This window comes from Hibiscus syriacus, unplaced genomic scaffold (genome assembly GCF_006381635.1).
Source record: "Hibiscus syriacus cultivar Baekdansim isolate YM2019G1 unplaced genomic scaffold, ASM638163v2 tig00110546_pilon, whole genome shotgun sequence".
NCBI classification, from domain to species: domain Eukaryota; kingdom Viridiplantae; phylum Streptophyta; class Magnoliopsida; order Malvales; family Malvaceae; genus Hibiscus; species Hibiscus syriacus.
The window spans coordinates 191602-216010 of NW_024062773.1; the positions used below are offsets into that span (position 1 = coordinate 191602).

General features: G+C 37.8%; 3 protein-coding genes across 4 annotated transcripts; 2 read left to right on the forward strand and 1 right to left on the reverse strand.

The window, feature by feature from the left end:
* The first annotated feature begins 741 nt into the window (after positions 1–741).
* Positions 742–12788, forward strand: LOC120130387 (ATPase GET3B-like). 2 transcript variants are annotated; one of them, XM_039147632.1, is made up of 12 exons: positions 742–1034; positions 2047–2258; positions 2349–2411; positions 2588–2698; positions 3099–3173; positions 3260–3328; positions 3418–3483; positions 4331–4405; positions 4506–4604; positions 4831–4965; positions 5326–5476; positions 12778–12788. In XM_039147632.1, exons 1-11 carry the CDS (start codon positions 851–853, stop codon positions 5461–5463), a joined length of 1227 nt encoding a protein of 408 aa, XP_039003563.1. In that variant the 5' UTR covers positions 742–850; the 3' UTR covers positions 5464–5476; positions 12778–12788. The 2 variants fall into 2 exon arrangements, with proteins under 2 accessions (XP_039003563.1, XP_039003562.1); XM_039147631.1 differs by lacking the exon at positions 12778–12788 and adding an exon at positions 5989–6134.
* Positions 6597–7442, forward strand: LOC120130389 (probable acetyltransferase NATA1-like). Its single transcript, XM_039147633.1, has one exon. The coding sequence runs from the start codon at positions 6683–6685 to the stop codon at positions 7388–7390; it is 708 nt and encodes a 235-aa protein (XP_039003564.1). The 5' UTR covers positions 6597–6682; the 3' UTR covers positions 7391–7442.
* On the reverse strand, positions 7759–23382 carry LOC120130386 (probable lysine-specific demethylase ELF6). Its single transcript, XM_039147630.1, is given in 8 exon segments — positions 7759–10116; positions 10483–10677; positions 10916–11180; positions 11183–11474; positions 12165–12315; positions 21126–21193; positions 21386–21464; positions 21785–23382. Coding segments are annotated over 8 exon segments (4341 nt in total). The 5' UTR covers positions 22917–23382; the 3' UTR covers positions 7759–7957.
* Between the last annotated feature and the right edge of the window lie 1027 nt (positions 23383–24409).

Here is a 24409-nt window from a genome sequence, read left to right on the forward strand (position 1 = left end):
AATTGCATATGTATTTTATAATTGTAGCTATGGTAGCATATTGTTTAAATTTGGTAAAAATATACCTAAAATAGAGGATGAATTGAAAAAATACGAAAATCGTGCGAAACTGAGAAATTAAATTAAAAATTAGAAAATTTATTATAAAAAATTAGAATTAAAAACATATAAACATTCTATGATAATTTAGGAGCATGTAATTCAAATTTTTTGATAAAAAACTTACTTTAAATGAAAGAGAAATTTTAGGAATAAGAAATTAAAAAACAAATAATAAATTTGTCAAAGTACTCATTCAATTTTTTTTTTGAGTTACTTAAAAATTTAAAACTTCAACTCTACTCAAATTAAAAAGTTAAATTAATAATTCAAATTAACTAAAAATTTAAATAATTTAATATTAAAAAATAATTTTTTAAATCGAGTTTGTTAACTCTAATGGCATACATCACTGCATTATTTTCGAGAAAAAAAATATATTAAAGAGAATGGTGGCTGCCAAACGGGATAACATAAAAGGGTTAAATGCACATTTAAAGTATACGAATAATAGTTAAGTTACGTTGAAATTTTAAAATTTCATTCAAATATACATTAAATTTAAATAATTCTTTAAATTTGATAATTAATTTATAACATTTAAAATTTTAATAATAAAAAATATTTTATTCAACGAAACATCTATACACTTCAAGCCCGAAGGAAATGCAAAATTGGATTGGCGGATCGAGTTAAGCAAATCTGATTATAATATTTCTATCCGAGTTTTCTCTGTTTCAATACAAAGACACCTCATTGACGTGTTTTAACTGCTTACAACAGCTTGAAAGGAAAGAAGGAAGAGGCAAAAATGGCGAGAGCAGCAGCTTGGCATGCTTCATTTACTTCATATTCATCATCATCATCTCCTTTTGCAAGGAATCCCATGGTAGCTGTTGGTTTTTTTCTCTCATTTTCACCCAGGTTCCACAATTTATCATCGGCTTTTCCTTCACTTTCCATCAAACCAAAAAGACCCAACAACTCTTTTCAAGGTAATTCCTTTACTTTGTTTTACCTCTCTCCTAGATTGATTGTATGCCCTTGATTTGTTTGGAATTTTTTGATGTGTTTTTTAAAGCTTTTTCATATTAATTATTATCTTTTGTTTATTGTAATGGATTTTGAAATGGGTAGTTTTAAACTTTTAGTTTACAAGTAGTGAGATTATTACGATGTCAAATTTGATAAATTGTTGTTAAATACAAAGGATTTTTTTAAGTTTATCATCAGATTGTAGTGGATGCTCCATTGGTTAGTTCAATTCACAAGTAATGAAATTTTTATGTAATATGAAATATGTAAGCTATTGAGGATTGTTGTAGATATAAAACTGGAAAGTTTGTTAAAACAAGCTAAGGAAATGCTAGTTTTAGTGGATGAGAGGAGTAAATTACAGGAAATTGAAAGATGGTGACAGGATAGTTCGTTTTGTTTCAAGTTTCTTCATTTATTTGGAGATCCTTGGAGGGTCATATCCTTTTGCTAGCATCTGGAAATGTGTTGGACGCAAGTACTTCAATAAAATAATGAAGAGTTGGAGCAAATGTCACAAAAAAAGTGGAGTCGCAGGAACATAGAAAGAAAGTCGGAGTTCATTCTTGCTGAAATATTTTTGGTGAATACATTTTTGTTGTGAAAAGGCTTTTTTTCCCTGAAATTTTATAGGAGGCAATAAGATCACATAGTTAAAATTCTTTTTATGAGATGTCGCTAAGTGTTTTAGGGAATTGTGTTCAATGGAGTAGTGTGTCCAGCCCATGTTAATTTACTTCTCATTTTCCTGAAATATTTGTGCTTGACACATTCAAACACATTATTGGATCGGTCCCTCCAAATATATGAAAAAACTTAAAAATTGAGCATACCAGTGTCAAACATATACCTGAATCCAACACTCACTCCCCTCGAGTTTGAGCAACGTGGTTTTAGTTCACCGTGGCTTTTTCCTTGGATTAAACCTAGCTTATGGGTGCTAAATGATTTATCTCTATACTTTTGTGGCAGTGAGATCTGTGGCTGCTCCTACAGAAGATGTTGCAGGATTTGACGAAATGGTTTCCGGGACCGAACGCAAGTATTACATGTTAGGTGGCAAGGGAGGTGTAGGGAAAACAAGTTGTGCAGCTTCACTAGCAGTTAAATTCGCAAATAATGGACACCATACTCTGGTGGTTTCGACTGATCCGGCTCATTCATTGAGTGATTCCTTCGCTCAGGTTTAACCAACTCCCTTATTTTTTGTTTCAATGCTTTTATTCCTACGTTTATCTTCGTTTGGGCTCAGTCTGTGTTTACCTTTGATCAAGGATTTGACTGGAGGGATGCTAGTACCAGTTGAAGGACCTAACTTTCCGTTGTTTGCTCTTGAGGTACGTGGAATAAACTGTGTTGATTTTTCTTCGGGACACTATTTTGTGTTCGTTGCATGTAATCCTTGAGATCACGTATTCCATAAGAGTTAACTATCCGCGAGCTATTGCTTTGACGATTTTTTATTGCCTTGTATGCTCTGTAAATGTATATTAAATGTATAGTTTTGTCACAGATAAACCCGGAGAAGGCTAGGGAAGAGTTCCGAGATGCAACAAAGAATAGTGGTGGAACTGGGGTCAAAGAATTCATGGATGGCATGGGCCTTGGGATGCTTGTAGAACAGGTGAAGCTTTATTTACTAATTTTGCTCTGTGTAATGCCCATGTGTGGCCTCACTGTTTAAGTTTTGACCATTAATCTTTTTAATAAGCTAAGTTTCTTCTAAATGGTCAATGCATCATTTTGTGTTTCATGTGGAAGGCACAAACATCACACATACCTGTATGTACCCATGACCATACTCGTGCATATGCTGACACATGAAACCAAAGTAGCACAGCAAGTATAAAATACTAACCATAGGAGAAATGAGAAAATTTTGCTACATGAATTTCCTGATTGTATGTGGGTCCTAATCCTTCCCGTAAGCTGCTTTTCCTAAGGTCTCAGCTTGTTATTCTTTTGACATTTTCGGATTTATAAAACTATGATCTGTGCTTCTCATGCTTCTTTTAACTTCAAAGTTAGGGGAGCTGAAATTGGGAGAGCTGCTCGATACTCCACCTCCTGGTTTAGATGAAGCTATTGCAATTTCGAAGGTAGCATTATGTGCCCGGCTTATTTCCTTGTTTTATTGCAGCTTTCATATCTTTGGATGTATACTGACTGCAAAAGATCTTGCTAGGTAATGCAATTTCTTGAATCACCACAATATAATATGTTTACTCGAATAGTTTTCGACACCGCGCCAACGGTGAGTCACGAGTTTATTCTTCGTATTTTGTGGCACTTAATATTCAAAATCAACCTGAAGATCCCTAAATGATGGGGAGTTCTTTACAGGGACATACATTGCGACTTTTGTCTTTGCCAGACTTCTTGGATGCATCAATAGGCAAGATATTGAAGGTGAGACTTCCATCATCTATGTTACTCAGATTCAAGTTTGTTTGTTGGATACAAATGTGTACGGGCATGAAGAATGATCGACAAGTAACATCTTCCTCGTAAAACATGAGCTTATTGTCCTTTGTTGTTTATTACTATATTTAGAGGTGCTTTTAAGTTTAAGATAGATGATTTCTCATGTTATTGCCTCACAGAGTTGGCATGTCTAACTGATTTCACATGTAAAACTAAGTTACTCGGTCTTTGTGTCGTCTGAGTGTTGGATATGAGTATGTGTCCAACATGGGTATGTTCATGTCTTTTTAAGTTTTTCCGATGTATTTAGAGGGGTCTTAAGAGGGTCATATCTTAATACCCACAACCTAGTATGTATTAGACTCAGAAACTTAAAAGAAAAATTTAGTCTTAGCAGCATAGTTGTAAAGCCTTCCATTCCTCGAGAGTGGTGAGGTTGAGTTGGTTGACAATGTAAGCAGAAGATTTGTCCTTTTTTTGACATAGATGTCTTATAAATCGAATCATCATGAATCAAATCAATCATTTTTACGAATCTGAAACTAGCTTTATATTTGATGAGTAATTTAGGATCATTGGATGAGTGTAAACGAATGACTAAGATTAAGACTGTGTGTATTTCCAATATACACCTCTTTTTCTTTTTCCTGTAAAAATCTTATCTTCAACTATATATCTCAGCCATCCATTTACACTCATCCAATGATCCTAAATCATTGTAAAACTAAAAATTTTTACAGTGTAATTGGATCCTACCTCTCTATATATATGTTTTCTTATCTAGTTCTGAAGGAACTAATTTCTTTTCTTTAACCGTCATTGCCATATACAGCTTAGACAGAAGATTGCTTCAGCCACCTCCGCCATAAAATCTGTTTTTGGGCAAGAAGAAACCCAACAGAATGCTGTAAGACTGATTTAAATAAGATTGGCATCTTGTTTTCATTTTTAATCATTTTATTTTATTCTTCAATACTATTTATCCATATATTGTATTGTTTGTGCAGGCTGACAAGTTGGAGAAATTGAGGGAGAGGATGGTAAAAGTGAGAGACCTTTTCCGCGATGCAGACTCTACGGAGTTTGTCATCGTCACAATTCCGACGGTATTGCCATTTACAATTGTTGTTCAGCCTCAATTTCAGTACTCAATTATTTAACATTATTTACAATATTCTTTCCTTCCATTACATATAAGGTTTGCTAAGCTTGATCTGAATGGAGGACCATTTTTTTTCTCGAAAAGCAAGGGTGCGGTGGGACGGATTGGTTTTGGCAAATGCTGATATTTATTGCAATTAAATCACTTATATTTTACGTACTTTTTCTTAGGTGATGGCGGTTAGTGAGTCCTCCAGGTTAAGTGCCTCCTTGAAGAAGGAAAATGTTCCTGTGAAGAGACTAATTGTTAATCAGATTCTTCCTCCATCTAACTCTGACTGCAAGTTTTGTGAAATCAAAAGGAAGGTATATTTATCTTTTACTTTCATACAAGGATTATGAGCAGGCAAAATAAATCCCTAAAAAATCAGATTCTTTCTCTGCGAACGGGAATTGGTTCAAGTGGTAAGCGGCTTGATATCGCTTAAGTAGATCTCAAGTTCGAATCCTTGTGTATGATGAAAATCCCCGAAAATCCCTAAAAAATCAGATTCTTTCTCTATCGGCATCTGACTGCAGGATTTTTTAAGTGAATGCTATCGGGTTTATATCTGATTTGACCTTATATGCTATGAATGCTAGAATATGCTATGAATATTACCATTGACATTCTCCTTTTCGGCTTACTCTTCCCTCAAAGTATTCATTGTTTGATTAATATTTCAGGATCAGATGCGTGCTCTTGATATGGTCCGGAGCGATCCCGAGCTATCAAGTTTGAAGTTGATCCAGTCACCCTTAGTTGACATGGAGATTAGAGGTGTTCCAGCCCTTAAATTTATGGGTGATATTGTCTGGAAATAAGTCATCGCTATTGGTAATTCTCTCTTCTGAACTTTCTATTATCATGGCAAAAAGTCTTAAAGGAATTCGTTCATCTTTGTTATTCCGAAACTTCATTTTCCTTGATGTATTTATGGTTACCATCACCTAAATATATCTGTTGTGCACTCATCTTCGACACTCATGAATTTGAATAGAATCGATCTTGACTATGCTCTGTATTGTACCCAGAATTACTAGAGGCCCTATCTATGAAATGGTAGTTATACTTCCTATTAGATTTTTTCATGAACCGGGTTAGGTCGGGTTTTGATTACTGAAACGCATTCAAGTCGGATTTGAGCCGGCTTGATTTGAATAATCCATGTTATTATTTAAAGATAATACCCGAAGACCTCTAAATACATGAAGAAACTTGGAAAAACAATGAACGTATTCGAATCAAACACACATCGGTATCTAACAATTAAACCCGGACTTCATAACCATTACATCACCGTTATGCAATTCGTTACTAATATGTGGTTGTGAATTCGACAATGGCAGGTTCATTGAACAATGAATTGAAGAAGCTTGAGATTTTGGATAAAGAAGCCATGAGAGCTCAAAAGCTTGAAATTGGTTGATGTAAAAGGAAAACCTTCAAGTTTTGTAGAACCCCAAATCTTACATACACGCACACTGTTTTTTTTTTATTACTTTCTGTATGAGAGCAATGATATAACAGTCATAATATTGTTCAAAAAAAAATTAGGTTCAAAATTGAAACAATTTTAGAAAATGTTCATGAAGTATATCACATATGCGGGAAGAGCCTGACAAATCAAATCTTATAGACAAAAGGAAAGAACATAAGAGAAGGCGGTCACCTGTCTTTTTTAAAAGTATTGTTCTTTACTAATATAATACAACTGTTTACTCCTTGAGAACGTCTTTACTTGAGAAAGTGAGAGGAAAAATTGAATTTTGCATGTGCTTTAATATTTTTTTTTTTCGTTTCAGACTAATTTAGGAGTTATGTGTGAGTTACATTTCTCATATTAAAAAAAAAGGAAGAAAAGAAACTCGCTCCTGAGAGAAAACACCCTCCCATTTCCACAAAATTTACATTTCTACCACAAAACCCCCCAAGTATAAATCCCTTGTCGACCACAAACTCCACCCTCCATTCCCCCACATCGCATTCTCTAGAGCTCCTAAATTTCACTTCTCTTTCCACTCGCAATCACCTCCAAGTCCAATGGCCGCCGCAGCTCCACCGCCGCCACCATCCGATGTCCCGGAACCACGCATGGCACCACCGGAAACAACCCCGATAGGCCACCCTGTGTTCACCAGGATCCGCTTAGCCACCCCTTTGGACGTCCCTTTCATCCACAAGCTAATCCACCAAATGGCCGTCTTTGAAAAGCTGACCCACCTCTTCTCCGCCACGGAGTCATCCCTCTCTTCCACCCTCTTCCTCTCCCCTCCTTTCAAGTCCTTCACGATTTTCCTCCTCGAACTTTCCTCTTCCCCTATTCCTCCACTCCTTTCCCCATCCCCTTCTTTTACCCCCATAGAGAAAACTTTCAACTTCGACCTCCCCTTGAACGACCCTGAAAAGGATGTCTTTTCGGTTCATTATGGGAGTGATCAAGTTGTAATCGCTGGGTTTGTTTTGTTTTTTCCCAACTACTCGACATTTCTAGGGAAACCAGGGTTTTATGTCGAGGATTTGTTTGTCAGGGAATGTTACCGGAGGAAAGGGTTTGGGAAAATGTTGCTGTCGGCGGTGGCGAAACAGGCGGTGAAAATGGGGTACGGGAGAGTTGAATGGGTGGTTTTGGATTGGAATGTAAATGCCATCAAGTTTTATGAACAAATGGGTGCTCAAGTTTTGCCTGAATGGAGGATTTGCAGGCTTACCGGTGATTCTCTTCAAGCTGACCAGAATGCCAATGTTTAGCTGTTTTATTTGAGCTTTAAGAAAGTTAAATAAAAAAGGGTTTTTTTTCTTAGTTGGATTCTGATTTGGCCAATGACTGAAATTTTATCTTCAGAAGTTAGAGTTTCTTTGGATGAGATTGTATTTTGCTTGTTTCAGGAGATGAAAAATTATGGATTTCTATGTTATCGTGATGTAGATTTACTCTTATCTTTTGTAATCTGTCGTGATGTAGATTTACTCATCTTTTGCAATCTGCTTTTTTAAATGAAATATGGATCAATTCCACAGTTTTATCGGATTGAGAATTTATTATTATCATATTAGTTAAAATATTTCAAAAAAGAAATGAAAAAAATTGAAAGGATTGCCATGGCACAAACGACAGGAAATAAGCTGAGAAGTATCTTCCACTCCTAATAGCATTCAAATGATTGGAGAATGCCAATCTAGAAAAATATCAGTTTAGTCCTAAACTATGCCTAATCAGAATCTTCCAGTTTGTACATGTTTCCGTTAGACCTGTTACGGCCCCGGAACCCATACCCAGGTGCATTACAGATGAAACCTAACTATAATGACCAACTTTCAGGCCGAAGAGTTTATGTAATGACCAGTTTTCCGTCTATGTCGGCTATAGTCAGACACAAACCTGAAAGAAAGGCCACAACCTTCAACCTTGCATTGATACGGGCGTTCTCCAGTATGCACCCGTATATGCTCGGTCCTAGCCCATGCCCACTTGAATGACATGGAACAACCTTTCCATGGGCACTTGAGGGGCCTATCATCATCATGGACTCGTTGATGAAGGATTGCATATTTGTGGGAACGGAATTTCTTACCACAGCCATCATACGGGCACCGATTCCGTTTGTGCAACCTCAACTCATCCTCTGTCTCGAAACTCATATGGCAGCCTTCCAGGTCACATCCATGAGACCCATTTTTTATTTTCTTCTTACTCTGGGTATGAACTGAAGGTTTTCTCATCTCTTTTGTTGGCAGCCTCTCAGAAGATGCTTTACATGCATTAAGACCGTTGGTTGCATCTTTCCGATCCCTCGGCCTTAACCCTTCACATGGACTTCTAATAAAGCCATTGCTGTCAACCTTTTCATGTGTTTCCTCCAGTTCCGTCTTCCTCTTTCTTCCATACATAACACTTGATTTACAATCTGCCATGACAGACTCATGATCTCCATTCTCTGCCGACGAACAATCTCCGTCGCCATCATTTACATTCATGGTAGTACCAGTCTCTGTAGCGATAGCTTTCTGATTCATAGAAACAGTTCCCTCATCTGCTGTTGCAGCAGCACACGGCACGTCCTGAGAACTGCTGTCTTGGTGAACCTCACAGCAATCTTCTATCACCACGTGAGTAGGCTGCTTTTCTTGGATTGGCAAATCAGAACCACTTATAACTTCATCCCTAGCGATTCTTTTTGTAGCTTGAGTTTCTTGCAATACTTCATCATCTAAGGTCACACCAGTATGCCAATCTTCTTTGGCACAAGGATTCTTTGAAATTAGGGAATGTTTTTCAACAGAGAGGTTAGAAGAGTGATCAATGCCCCCTTCCTTCCTTGCATTAATCTGGATTTCCTGCTTCTGTGCTTTATTCTCGGAAGAAGTACCATCAAAAGAATCTGCTGCAGCACAGGGCTCCTTCCGATCTTCCGATCTTAACATCGCCTTGTAGTTATTTTTGCTGGTAGCTTCAGTTTCTTGCTGCACTTCGTTCTCAGATGTCATATATGAGTTTATGGACAACTTTAGAATAGTTGTATCCTCTAATCCTTTATCAAATGTTCCAGCACATGGCCGAGCAGATCTTGAACTTGCTGAATTACCAAGATTCACCAAATCATAACCGGAAGCCGGTTTCTCAACCCGTCCTTCAGAAAGTGAATTGCAAACCTTGGTAGCAGTGGCAGTGTTCTCCACATATCTTTCATGATCCACAGAAATGCAGCATTTAGAACACTCGCCGGCAGGAGAAATCTCATCACTCGCAGTGTTACTCTCTGTGAGCTTGATCTCGCATTTCTTTTGAGAACTAGCACAGGCTGTCAAACTCCGAGTTTCATCATCCGGATCCAATTCCTCCAAAATTTCATTCTGGTCATTTTGTACCACTGAGGTAGTCAGGATCTCAAGTTGAGTCCGAATTGACTCATTTCTGGTATTTATCTTGGATTTATTTCCCATATCTTCTTTTGGCAAGTCATTCTTCAACGGCTCACTGACCCCACCAGCTCCAGTTGAAAAATCCGGTTTGCTTTTCTTCCTTCTTGAATACTGAATAATTTTCAGCCCATATTTAGAAATGTTGCTATCAAGCTTTTCCACCAATATTTCATCTACTTTCATTTCAACACTTTCATGTGGTTTAGACGGTGATGGATGGTTTAACTTGCCTTTGGAACGGGATTTTCTCGACTGCCATTTGACATTTATTAACTCCGAACTGCTGTATTTATCACTGAAAAGACCACTCAATGGCAGTGCATGCTGGACTTGCTTAAATGGAGAGTTCTTTCGGACTTTGACACAGTACCGCAAGTTAACACCAAGTTCGGTGGTCCAGTCTTCCAGAATTTCATCATGTTCATCATCAATCGCAAAATTGATCAAATTCAGATCCTCCTTGGATGCGGCTTCTAGTGGAACATCATTAAAATTGAACGGGGTACCAATCGCGTCTGCAACAGGTATTGCTTGTGCCTTTATTTTCTGATAATCTAATAGATCAGAGAATAGATGTTAAGAACTAATTCAAAACTACAACACAAGCAAATACATGAAATGATTGAATAGTAGATAGTAGCAAATACTACAGACCTATGTTAACTCATTTGAGTGTTTCAGATACGGGTATGAGTCCAACGGGGATGGGTTCAATTTTTTTTTAATAAATTTGAATGTATTTGGAGGATCTTTAAAAGATCATATCTCCATACTCGAGTCCAAATATGATTTGGAAACGGAAGATGGGAATGGATACTTTTTGATCGGTTGTTAATAACAACAGGAATGTAGCCTAAATGAAGATAAACTGATCTGATGTATAGAATAAAGGAGGCAGATAGATCTAAAGTCAATCTTACCTGAATGACAAATTACCAGCATTTTCGCTCCACCTTTGGACCGCAAAAGCTCATCGACTTGGAGAGCATGCTCCAGGCAGAAAATCCGAGGTCTCAGATATTTGTTACAGGTATTCCATCCTTGGGAAACCTTAGTTATTGATGGAAATGGTGAATTCTTGGAAGGAAGTGATAGATCCACATGACTGAGATTGTCTGGAGAACAAAGCACGAGATTTACATTAATAATCATTTCAGAAACCCGAAAAGATGGTGAAGCAAACTTCTTTGGTTTAAAGCAACATAAGTTCCAACCTCCAAGTTTATGGCAACAGATGTTTAACTTACGGGAAAACAATCCAACTATGTGACAGTTTGAGTGGTGAACAACTCGAAGTCAAAATGAACTGATGATAAAATTGAGAAACAAAATTTATTAGAAAGGGTCCCATACCCGAAATTGATCCCTCAACAGGACAAGAATGGATATTGTTAGGTTTCAAGACTGTTGGACCTTGACATGAAAGATGATTCGCAGGTAGAAGTTCCATAGTTGCTCCCTCACGTGGTTGTACCACGGACATAAATGGATAGCCTAGAATTCCACAAGCCACACAAGCCAATGTCCCTGAATCAACTTGTAAATCACATGTCAAATCGTCATCATTAGAATATAAATAGTTCAGATTTTCCATGTAGAAGCTCATTTCATCTAAGAGATTCTTTGACTAGATTTATCTTCACTGTGAATGTCAGAAACATTTTCCTGCAGCATTGTAGAATCTGTAGCAATTCCGCTGGGCAATTCGGAATCTTTTCTCACACAAGGAAGTAACAAAGGGTCCCACATTATTGCACGATAAGTCGATTCTGTTTTTAGAAGAAGAGATAACAATTTATTTTCGGTTAACAAATCTTCTATAAAAGCCTTCTTTATTAACACCTCTCGTTCTTCCTTCAAGCGATCTCTCAGACGAGAACTGCGAGCACCAGGTAGCAAGGATCTTGGTATCCTGGAATGGAAACAAATTAATTGAAACAAACTTGAGAAACAACTAAACAGCTCAATAGATATTATCAAAACTAAATTTTAGAAAATAATGTAAAGTACAAAGATTTTATGTAGACCTCTATGCTCATTAAGCTTGATATTCACACAAAAAAATACAGATGGCATAATTGGTGAGTTATGGATTAACTTCAGTTGATTAAAGAACAGAAATAATGCCATAATTTTGGTTTCAGATTGTTCTAGAAACTAAAACCACAGTTCATTTTGTGTCAAAGTTTGATATAAAAGAATAAACTAACTAAAAAACAAAGATGGTATAATTGATGAGTTATTAGGGATTAACTGCAGGTGATTGAACCATATAAACAAAAATGATGCCATAATTATTGTTACAGATTATTCTAAAAACTAAAAACATGGGTTTCAAACATAAGGAGTCAACAAATAAAGTGTCGGAGCAACATAGTATATTACTATACTCAGCCTTAAATTTATTAAATTTAAATTAGAAATAGAAACAGCTGCCCGTAGGCCCATTGTTTCAGTTCTTGACATGCTATCTGCACTGGGCAACCGTCATCCGTTGACCTAGGAAATATCGAAAATATAAATCTTCATACTGCCAGATTTCCAAACTAACAGATGTGGCATAACTTCAGTCCATGCTTTGCTTAAATTAATAAAAACTGACCTTGACAAAAAGGACATGGTCAAAAGGTATAACAACTGCTGATGAGAAAGCATTGGAAGATAGTTCATAGCCGCTCTACGCACAGCAGCTTCCTTAGCAACTTGAAGCCACTGCGGAGTTCCAAAGTTTGCAGCTTCCCCGCAATTAAAACCTGTTTAGTAAAACAATTTACCATGACAATTGATGAAAATTAGAATGAGAGAGAAAAGTCTAAGGTAAATGTATGTTCAATTTTTTCACAGATTTCAATATTTGGAGTGTTCAGGGAGGATCATATCTCCATAAATATGTTCGGATATGCATTGGACATTGGTACTTCCAAAACAATGAAGAAGTGAAGCAACAATTGTCTAAGACAATATTCAGATGTAGGTTCACAGTGACCACATTAAAAGGCCCTTCCACATTGTTTTGGTTTATGAAATATAGATACACAATAGTATATGTAGCATATAACAAGTATGAGAGAGAGTGACAGGACAGAAGAGAGAGAAAAATGAATATGCCAGTCTTCCTCCGGCGGGAGTTGGACTGTATTCGTTGACAACCTGAGTAAGAGAGTCACTAGGAGTGAGCTAAGAAACATATTTATCGATCAGGGTCAGGTGGTGAGAATTTTCATACCAAATGTGGTGAACAGGCCAAAGTATAAATCTTTCACTTTTGCCTTCGTTCAGTTTGGTAATGAAACAGAGATGAGGAATGCAGTTGAAAATATTAACGGGGTTGTGGATAGATGGGAGGAAAATTTACGTTGGAGTTGCAAAGTACCAGAGTGTTCGACCAAGGGTTGCTGGTTCTTCTCGTCTTTCAGTTGGTGTCCAGGAAAAGGTTATATTTGATAAAGCTAATCCAAGTTCGAAGGCTGTGATTCCGAGCAGATTAAGAGATGATAGATCATACAAAGATGTCTTGGTGTCGTGCAGTTCGCAAAAGACTGAGTCGGAGCATATAGGAAAAAGTTACGAAAGTCTAGACAGGGGAAGAGGGATGAAGAAGAAGAAGAATATTTGGGAAATGCATATTCCTACTGAAAATTCAAGTTGGGTGAAAAGATCTCTAACGGGTATTGTGAAACATTCCTTTGAGCTGGAGTTGGTTCAAAAAAGGTTTGGCTAGTGATGGTTTTGAAGTTCAAATTGCGAGCTGGGGATATGTTTGGAACTCTTTTGTTATAACGTTCAAATCAGAGGAATTGATGAAGGATGCGTGGTCAAATAAGAGTAAGGAGTTATGGTTCTGGTTCGATCGGTTGGCACCGCTGTTGAATGAAGGTGGAGTGCCTATGGCTTATTGTTTGGTGGAGCTGTTCGGTGTCCCTCTGTTATGTTGGCAAGAGAATTTCTTACAGAAGTTAGCTGGAAGGTGGGGTTCAGTGGAGGTCATCCAGGATTCGACTCTAACAAGGGAAGATCTCTCGATGGTGAGAATTTTGCTTAGGGTGGAAAGTCCCTTTGACGTCCCGGAAGTGTTTACTCTAGGTTCCTACGGAAGATCATATAAGGTGACTTCTAAGTTGGGATCTACTTCCCAGGTTTCAAACTTCTTTCATGGCATCTCGCCGGATAAATTTTCCGACGATAGAGTCACAGTCGTAGAGTCGTCAGAGGAGGAAGACGATAGTATACGTTCATCAGACATGGCAGGTCCAGGTCAGCTTGATGTGGAAGATCGGCAGAAAGTGGACTTATGGATTGATCAGGGATTTCCTGTCGGGGTTAGTGCAGTAGGTGAAGAAAATCAGTTTTCAAAAAGAAGCTTGGCAGGGAAAGACATTAATGAAGTTGTGTCAGAAGGTCACAGTTTGGGGAGTAGTAAAAAGGGAGATTATGATGGGCTGGGTTTAAGAAATAAGGGGGATTATAAAGACAGTTTGCAGGCCCTTTCAGACAGGAGCAGTGAGCCTTTTTCTCCTATCTTGAGACTAGTTCCGGCTGGGCCAGCAGTCAAATTCATTGGGCCCGGAAATGCTAATCAAAAGCAAATTCATAATGTTTCTAACAGCTCTGGGGATGGAGACAAAGACAGAGGCAGTCAAGGCTTATGGTCTGAGGCGGGTTTTAAGGATACAACAGGTATGGATGGTGAAGTGGGGTCTGCTGAAGGCTTAAAGTTGTCATGTTTTAGAGCTGGTTCGCCAACTCGTTCTGCTAGTCCTATTTCTTGGAAGAGTGTCCCGGTTGGGAGAAAGCTAATTAAGAGTCATAAGAGATTTTATAACAGGTCCAGAGAAAGAAAAATTTGGTTGGATGAGCCAGGAAGGGTTTCTAGTTTAAAGTTGGGTAGGTTTCCTATCTCAAGTGGTTTTCATTCTAAAAGTTCAGAGGCGGCTGGGTTGGCTGAAGGGGTTTGTGTTGATCAAAGAGGCAAGCGCTCTTATAGGAGAATGAAAAGATCCCTCACTAGGGATGCTCTAGACCATGCTAGTGTGACTACAGTATCCACATTAACATTCTCAGGGCTGTTGGAGGAAGCGATTGCTACTTGGGAGATAAGTAGGATGCTGGGCATTTCTTTCAAGGAAGGGAAGAATGCTTTTCTACAAAAAATTATGGATTTGGAGAAAGGTTTGAGTCAGGCTAGCTGAGTCCTAAGATGGATTCTGGGATTGCTTTGGTATTTTTTATAATTGAATATGATGACAAAACTCATTATCTTGTCCTGGAATGTTAGGGGGCTGGGCAAAAAGGAAAAACAGAGAGCTGTTCAGAAGTTATCCTCAGAGAAAAAACCAATGTTTCTTTTTCTCCAAGAGACAAAACTTGAGATTTTACCAAGCTCATTTTTAAGAAGTGGGTTGAATAAGCTGCAGGGGTTCGTTGTGTCTCCAGCAGTTGGTTCTTCAGGAGGCTTATTTAGTTGTTGGGATGATAGTTGTTTTGAGTTAGAAGACCAGTTTATCCATAGGAGGTTTATTGCTGTTTTTGGGAAGTTCAAATTCAATCAATTTAAGTGTGGGTTCATTAATGTTTATGGCCCGTCTGTGGAAGAAGAAGGCCAGTTTCTTTGAAGAATTGGACAGTTTTTAAATGGGTGCAGTTTGCCTTTATGTGTGGGAGGGGATTTCAATGCTTACTTAACAGAGGAGGAGAAGGATGGCATGTCTCAAAATAGAAATTCAATGGATATTTTCACTCTGTTCATTCAGCAAACGGGGGTGATTGACTTACCTTTAATAGGGGGAATTATACATGGAGCAGTAATCGGGATTGCCCCACTGTTATTAGGCTGGATAGGTTTCTGGTTAATGTCAGCTTCCTTTCTAAGTTTTCTGATATTACCCAATCGCTGTTGACAAAGTCCATTTCTGATCATAATGCTATTATTTTGGAGAGTGGGGAAGACAATTGGGGCAAGAGGCCGTTTAGGCTGTTTAGTTATTTGATGACTGAGGACGGCTTCCAAGAGAAAGTTGCAGAGTCTATTAATGAGTTCAAGAGGGTCAGAAAAAAAGCAGGAATTCTGAGCATTCTTAGAAACACTAAGTTTGCTATAAAGACTTGGTCTGGAAATAGGAATCAGTTTCCTAGTAAACAGATTTCTGCTATTGAAGACAAGATCCATCACCTAGAGAACTCTCTTCAGAAGAATCGAATTTCAGGAGTTATTGATAGTTCATCAGAGCTGAAGTTACTGAGGGATGAGCTTTGGAGACTTTACAGAATTGAGGAGCAAATCTGGTTTCAAAATTCAAGAGAGAAGTGGGTTAAAGATGGTGATCGGAATTCTAAATTTTTTCACACTTGTGCTTCCATTAGGAGGCGGAGGAACGCTCTAAATGCTATTTGTGTTGATGGGGTTATTATCAGGGACCCGGTCCGGTTAAAGTCTGTTGTCAAAGAGCATTTTTTCAAAGCTTTCAATAGCCGCACTACCTTGGAAGTGGAGGATATTAAGTTAAATTTCTCAAGAATTTCAATGGAGCAGAGTCTTATGCTAGAAAAGGAGTTTACGGAAGGCGAAATTTTGGAAACCTTGAATTCGTGTGATAGTAACAAAGCTCCGGGTCCGGATGGGCTGAGTATGGGTTTTTTCAAAAAAATTTGGTCTTCATTGAAAGGTGATATTATGAATTTTTTCAATAACTTTTACTTGGGAAAGGATTGGGAGCATGGCATTAATCATTCGTTCATAACTCTAATTCCAAAGGGCTCTAATATTGGGGGTTTAGATGATTTCAGACCAATTAGCCTAGTAGGTGGGATGTACAAGATTCTTTCCAAGTGCCTTTCGAGAAGGTTGAGGTGTTGCATGGATGATGTTGTTAGTGATTCACAATTTGCCTTCACTCAGGGTAGACAAATCTTGGATTGTTCTTTCATCGCTAATGAAGGTATTGATTTGTGGAGGAAGAAAGGATTGAAGGGTTGTGTGTTGAAGGTGGATTTCAAGAAAGCCTACGATACGGTAGATTGGGATATTTTATTTAAAGTTATGGTTAGAATGGGATTCGGATTAAAATGGTGTGGCTGGATTCGGAAATGTGTGTCAACTGCCTCGGTTTCAGTGCTAGTTAATGGGGTTCCTACGGATGAATTTCCTATGGCTAGAGGTCTTAGACAAGGGTGCTCCTTGTCACCATTGCTGTTTAATTTCATTGGCGAGTTACTTAATCTACTGATTAGGAAAGCAGTATCTTCGGGCTTGTTCAATGGTTTGATTGTTGGCAAGGATGATACAGCTCTTAATTTGTCACATTTGCAATTCGCAGATGATCTCATTATCTTCTGTATGGCTTCGAAGACACAGATTCTAAATGTCAAGAGGGTCTTACGGGTCTTTGAAGTCATTTCAGGACTGCAATTAAACCTCACTAAGTGTAGATTATTTGGGATTAATATCAGTGAGGAAGAGGTGTTGCAGTGGGCTAATACTATTGGTTGTGTAGTGGGACATTTTCCTTCGGAATATTTGGGATTACCGCTTGGTGCTAAGAGAAATTCTATAGCGTTGTGGGATCCGATAGTGCAGAAATTTAACAAGAAGCTAGCCAGCTGGAAGGCGAGGACTCTGTCTGTGGCAGGAAGATTAGTGTTATTAAAGGCTGTTTTATGCTCATTACCCACCTATTTCATGTCCCTGTTTAAAATACCCTCTTCCGTGATTGTTAAGCTAAACTCCATTATGGCCAGCTTTCTATGGGGAGGAGGGGCAGAGGTTAAAAAAATCCATTGGATAAACTGGTCGACAGTATGCTCTGCAAAAAGTGCGGGTGGTCTAGGAGTTCTAGATCTTAATTACATGAATAGAGCACTCCTAGGAAAGTGGTCTTGGAGGTTTGCGAATGATAGAGGGTCAGTGTGGAAAAAGGTTATTTGCAGTAAGTATAATCTAGACCCTAGTTTGTTGATTTTCAAGGAAAAACTACCTGCTTTTTCTTCTTGGATTTGGAAATCGATAGTCAATAATCATTTCAAAAATGACCAGTTCGGAGCTAAATTTCGAAGTCTGATAGATGTTCGAGTAGGCAGTGGGGACAGAATCAGTTTCTGGTCTGATAATTGGGCGACTGTTTCCCCTCTTAAAGAGGTCTTCCCCAGATTATTTGTTCTGTCTGTAAATAAAAATGGGAAGTTAAAAGAGTTTGGTGAGTTCAAGTCCTCAGTTTGGTGTTGGCATGTTCAATTGAGAAGGAGTTTGAGTGACTGGGAACTGGTTCAATTCTGCGATCTGATGACCTTAATTCACAATATACCTCTGTCCAAGGATCTGTCTGATGGGTGGGTTTGGAGAGGAAACGGGGATGGGATCTATTCTGTTAAGACCAGTGTCAAAGCTTGCAGTCCTGTTTTGTCAGCTGATTCTTTTTGGATGAAATTCATTTGGAGGGGTTTGGTGCCTCCCAGAGTGGAGGTCTTTTTGTGGCAGGTTGTGCATCATAGACTGCCAGTAAAACAGGAACTACAAAGGAGAGGAGTTTCAGCTGTTATAGATGTGTCATGTCCCCTTTGTAAAAAAGAGGTTGAATCCTCTTTGCATTTATTTTTTACTTGCCTTGTGGCATGGGTATTGTGGATGAAATTTTTGAAATTGTGGGGTGTTAGTTCGGTTTTGCAGGCCAATGCTCAAGTTTTCTGATAGCTTGGGAGCATTTGGTCCCTAATTCTAGAATTTGGTCATATATTCCAGGTGTGGTGCTATGGACTATATGGAAATATAGGAATGACATTGTGTTTGATGGGGTAGGCTCGATCAGATCGATCTGTTTTTTATGGCAAGATGTAGGCTGGCGACCTGGTTCATAACGAATACCAAGGATGTCTCTATTCTAAAAGACTCTCTCATCTCTGATCCTACTATTGGGGATTATTGCTCTAAGTCAAGGTGTTCGATCATTGAAATTGTGTCTTGGTCTCCTCCTCCAAAGGATTTTATTAAACTTAATGTGGATGCAGCAGTGAATGGTGATTGGAGGAAGAGTGGTGTTGGGGGAATTCTTAGAGATGAGGATGGCTCGGTGATGGGCTCTTTTCAAGAGCCTTCTGGTCCAGGTCCTCCGGCGCTGATTGAGTTGTTGGCAGTTAAGAGGGGCCTAATTTTTTTTGAGCCGTTTCATCAGCAGATGAAGGAACGTTTATTGATTGAATCTGACAGTAAGCTTGCAGTAGAGTGGGTCAAGAATTTTGAGCTCTGTCCCGGTGTATACTCTAATTTAGTAAAAGATATTGTTACTAAGTTAAGGGAGTTGAATGGTATTATTAGATGGGTTGCTAGGTCAGCCAATGTTGAGGCTGATAGTTTAGCCAAAGCTGGTATTGGCTAGTTTTACATTTGTGATTTGCTTTTGTAGTCTTTGGGTTGGATTATGTAAAGGGAGTGTTTATGTGTTGTTGTTAAACATTATGTATATTGTGGTTTTTAATGAATCCTAAGGCACTCTTTTCCTCCTTCCGCTGATTGAGAAACACTTAGTGTTCCATTAATCATGAAGGGGGTTTTTAACGAGGCCTACATTCCTATCAAAAAAAAAATATAGATACACAGCTGTTGATTGGATTCACTCGCCTTCTTCTGCACCTGTGTATTTTAGTAATCTAATTAAGGATATTGAGCTTTTTGTATTCTCTAGGGCGTTGATAGTAAAGTTAATTCCTAGGGGTTGTAATTGGGAGGCTGATAAGTTAGCTAAAGGAGTTGGTTGACTGAGTAGTTTTATTGAGGATGTTTTTTGGCATTCTTAGGGGATAGTCTTATCTATTGTAATTCGAAGGCATTTTGTTGTATGAATTTCATATCAATAAAATGAGGTACTCTTTTCCTCCTTCGGCTAGTTGTTCCTTGCCTCTCGGAAAGGATCAATTATTAAGGGGGTTTTTAATGAGACCTCCAACTTTTATAAAAAAAAACATAGATACACACGGATAACATCTGTTAGTCCTAATTCTAGTTCCCTGGTAAAATCCAATACATCAAAAATCTTCTCCAATAAGCAGTCGGAACTCATTTTAAATATCTTCAAACCTGCTCATTAATGAGATCACCAGTAGCAAGACCTTGATCACTAATGATAAATATATAACCCCATCCCCCACCCAACCCAGACCAAAATGATTTGGCAATGAAATCCTTCCACATCTCCTCCCCTATAGTTCTCCCGAAGTAAGAAAATTAAAAAGGAAAAAGATAACTATTATTCTCGTAATTAAAATAGTCATTAATTACCAAAACTGCCAGAGGTGTAATCGGGCCAAACTCGCATAGAGGTCAGCTCAAACTTGAGCTTGACCGAATACTCGGGGTTCGATACTCGGTTCGAGCTCAATCTAACATCAAATTCTAAGATCAAGCTCAACTCAAGGTATAATCGAACAACTGGAGCTTGAGCAAGCTCAATTACTAATCTTCATATTCAAACTTAAAATTGAGCTTGATTAAGCCAAGATAGGAATCTTATGAAATACCCAAATGGGAAAAGAAGGGCAAAAAACCCAGAACTTTACCTGGAAAGCAAAGGCCAGAGATTACATGTCATATGTGAAATGGAAAACTGACAAAAAAAGGGGGGAAATAGTTCTTTTGCTTGCATGTAATTTTGATGAAAAGAGCATGAGAAAAAAAAACTGAAATGACTCAACCAACAGACTTATCTGATGTAGAGTCGATTTAAATACACAAGGTTAAGTTGATGTTAGAGATTCCCACTTGACTTGATTAAGAAGTCATTTTCTTACTGTCGAAGAAAGCAAGAACAGGGAGTTTTAGAATCGAAGGTGAATGGCTGAAGGTTTGGGAAAGGAGGAGAGTGGCTGTCGGCTGAGGATGTGGGAAACAGGTGAAGGGCTGAAGGGTTTGGGGCAAGGATGGGTTGTTGGCTGAGGATATGGGAAGGGGAAAACATTGAAAATCGTTTAGGGTTAATACTAAATATAATGAGGTTAAATTTAATGTAGTAATATAAAAATATTTAAAATATATATCATAATGAAATGCTCGATTAAGCTCGTGAGCCATTCCAGCTGGGTATTATAGTGCTCGAATTTGGCTCGATTGAGAGCTCAAGCTAGGCTCATTAATTATTGAATCGCAAACTTTTTTCGAGTCAAACTCGAATAGCTTGCAAATACCAGTATCTCATTTAAACCCCCAAGTGAAGCTTATCACTCCCGTATGGAGCCCCAAAATTTCACAAATATAAACACATTTGTTACATCGTGCCTATCATTTTCAGATAGTTTACCCTATTAGAACCTCACTATCCATTATTACAATATCATGTCAAGCTAAAATGTGTACCTATAAAGCAAGAGAGAGAGAGAGAGAGAGAGAGAGAGAGAGAACTGTTTTCCTGAATATGTTATGCCATCAAAGAACAGACACATTCATTTAATATTTACACATTTTCTATTTTGTGCTTCCAATGGTCAATAAAACATAAATGTGCAGGAATTAAATCCCCCATTCAGGAGATAGACAATTAATGAAATTATCATAAAGCTGAAAATCAACTATAAGAAATATTACCATGGCTGAGTCCTACATGGTAGGCTCTCGGAAAAGTTACAACAAATTCACCAGGATTCTGTATTAACCTGAAGAAACAACAGAATAAACATAAGTAGAACTTCAAAAGTTCAGAAGAAAGCACCAAATGTCAGACACAGCAAGCCTCAAAAGTTTTCCAATATTGGGATGTTAACATCCTCACATCTGCAAGTTCAATATCATTACGGAATCAAGGGAGATTAGGGATACAATTACTCAAAAGAACAACATCAACTCACCTACAACAAGGAATGCCAGATGCGACAATCAACTCAGGTGATACAAGAGTTGTCTTCTCACCCAATAATGACAGAGCAGCTGGCAAGAAAGGATACTGAAACTGAGTTACAAGAAAGGTATAAAAGTTGCAATAATCAACTAAGTCTGATGGATGGCAAATGTTCCACTCCAGGGAGACATGTCTAAAACATCCTAGAATTAGCAAAAGCACATTTTCATAAGCCTCCATAGATTCTACAAGTGGTGAGCGAAAAATTGAAGCAATTCCAGATTAGAGAATCCATCAAAATATTTACTATAATCCATAAGCCATGAGATGAAATAGTGCAAACTGTTACTAAAATCCACCCGAATGTAATACACAACAACCTAATATATGATGACAAAAAGTGTCGTACCTAAGCGGTCAATGTTACCACCATAACCCTCAGTGCGGATAACTTCCTCAAAAGCAAATGCATGATCTCCAGGAACAGCATACCAAGTCTTTGAAGAGCCAGTATGAAGAAAATTCATGCTATGAAGCTCATGATCTTCAACGTGCCATGCAAACCAGCTAAACAGCATGCCAATATAAACCATGGGAGAAGTAACACCAGGAATATCATCAGGCATAAAACGTGTAAGTGAGCCAGCTGAGCGAGCAATCACTTGAAGATTCCAAGGACTATTTGAAAGCTTCCAACCAGAGGTACCTTCCATATCATTGCCAGTATTTACATTCTTTCTTTTAGAAAGAGAATTTCCATCTGATACCATGATTGACAATGTCGTTGATGACTTGGGTGTTTCTACAAATGAATCTGGGTTACTTTTAGCGGGAGTATCTTTATTCTCATCCCTGTGTGAGTTATTTACAGTATCGTTCTCATCTTTCTTGCATTCAGGGTTTTCCCTCCTGTATGACATCCTCTTCCTCTTCCTCCTATGGACATACCGAAATTGACCGTCTGGTTCCCCAAAACCTGATCCGGGGACATCATTAGCATATTCCACATATACAGACTTCTCTGAAGCCACCTTCCAAAATAATGCCTCGATGTGCAATGGTGATCCCTCCTTAAGCACACCCAATAAACTCTTGGCCAATGTCTTAGACTTGGATTCAAACTGCTCTAATGTATAAATCTCCCCACTTTGCCACACCTGCTTCTGCACACCACAGTGTGGACTATTAGCCACCCCTTTCATTCTCCTCCCACTCTGTCCCAGCTCCTGATGTCGAGTTGTAAACACCGCCCTCCTTTCCCCCTCATCACCATCATTGTCCCCAAAACTCGAAACAGAACCAACATTCACGTCACTTCCTAATTCCGGACACTTGGACAGTGACTTATTCAAATTGTTAAAAACATACTTTTTCGATGGTTTTGGAAATGGTGGAATAATCTTACATATACCATAAGAACCAGCTTCTTTCTCAATCTTTGATATATATGCAATGGGGTCAGCAAACTCGGTATCTGTAGGCCGAAATTCAGGTGCCAACGGCAACCGTTTAAGCCATTTTGGTATTTCCACATTTCCCATTTACAACAAAGATTCTAAACAACAAAGAACAACATAAACCAATCAAATCATTAACCCTTAACATACATTGCTTATTAATGTTTCAAAGGCATGAAAATTGACAATAGCCCAATTCTATAAACCACTAAATAAAATTGTTCTAACACGTTTCCCAACATGGGTATCCTTGTTTTCTTCAATCGAATCTACATAAAACTCCAATGTTTTAGGGTAAAAGTTCCAAACTTGTCGCTTGAAAAATATATCAAATAAATTAGGAGGGGGAAGAATAAAAACCTGGAGAACCGCCAGAAGCCACTTGAAAATCTCGACACTAGTCTTCACAACGCGGCAAACAACAGGGAGAGGAAGCTAGGTTTTGATCAACCAATCTGGTGCAAGTTAGCAGGTGAGTGTGGGAAAGGGCTAACGTGCGAGGAGATGTTGATGCAGATTGTGTGGACCGTGCGATATTCGGTGGTATGATGAGGTAAGATTGGATGATATTATATATTGGGCCACTTGCATGATGAACATAACATGCATGGGACCTCTAATTTTATATCTTTGTTTTATCCTTACACAATTGTAAAGGTTTAGATTACCGGTCCAACTACATAAATTCCATCCATATGAACCTATCTTTTATAAAAAAAAATATTTCTATATGAATTTGGATGGATTTTATTTAAATAAATTTATAAAAATATATTTTTAAATTCTTTATTCAAGCTAATTTCGTTAGATTATTATATAATTTTAAAAATTAGAATCTATTAATCAGTTTTAGTGATAAAAATGAGTGTTATTCTTTCTAGAAGTCTCAGATTCGAATAATCATATTTATAAGGTATGTATATGTTGTCAATGACTACAAAATATTTTTAAAAATATTACCTTGTAATCATGGACTGATACAAGATTTTATGTTAGAGGATGAATTTATAAAATTCTAAGGATGACATGCTTATAAAATTTTCAATCGAAAATATATAGGAATTTAAAAAAAAAATTAAGTGGACGATCACCCTCACCCGCTTCCCCCGATCTATCCCTACTTGTAATTATCTTAGATTATTCAAATAAAATAAAATAATTTTATTATCGTTATTTATGTGTATATATTATTCATCATCACACTTATAGTTAAGATCCAAAATGTATCATTCTTTGTTCTATCCCTCACATTTGTGGGATCGAGTCCCACGGAAGGTATTTCATAATTCGGATGTCTCTTACGGAAGCTGCTCTCAACCTGACGTTGGGGGCAATCTACTATCCTACCTATCTCTTACCTTATTACATATGAGAATAAATGTCAGCTAATTTTTTTTCTTTTCCAAAAAATAAATTCAGAGTCAAACAACGACGACATAAATAAGATTACAAAAATTAATGAGCAGTGACAGTCTAATCTCTACTTGCACGGCCCTTATATCAAATTTTAAATAATTAAATTTTAAACAGTATATTTTAAAGCTGCTTTTAAAATTAATTTTTTATACTATTTTTTA

Excerpts from the sequence above, each read along its gene's own strand:
- LOC120130387 (XM_039147632.1), top strand. The coding sequence starts at position 851 with ATGGCGAGAGCAGCAGCTTGGCATGCTTCATTTACTTCATATTCATCA. Across the intron at positions 2,699-3,098 it reads TTGGGATGCTTGTAGAACAG|TTAGGGGAGCTGAAATTGGG; the intron begins GTGAAGCTTTAT and ends TTAACTTCAAAG. Across the intron at positions 4,406-4,505 it reads AAGAAACCCAACAGAATGCT|GCTGACAAGTTGGAGAAATT; the intron begins GTAAGACTGATT and ends TTGTTTGTGCAG.
- LOC120130389 (XM_039147633.1), top strand. The coding sequence starts at position 6,683 with ATGGCCGCCGCAGCTCCACCGCCGCCACCATCCGATGTCCCGGAACCA.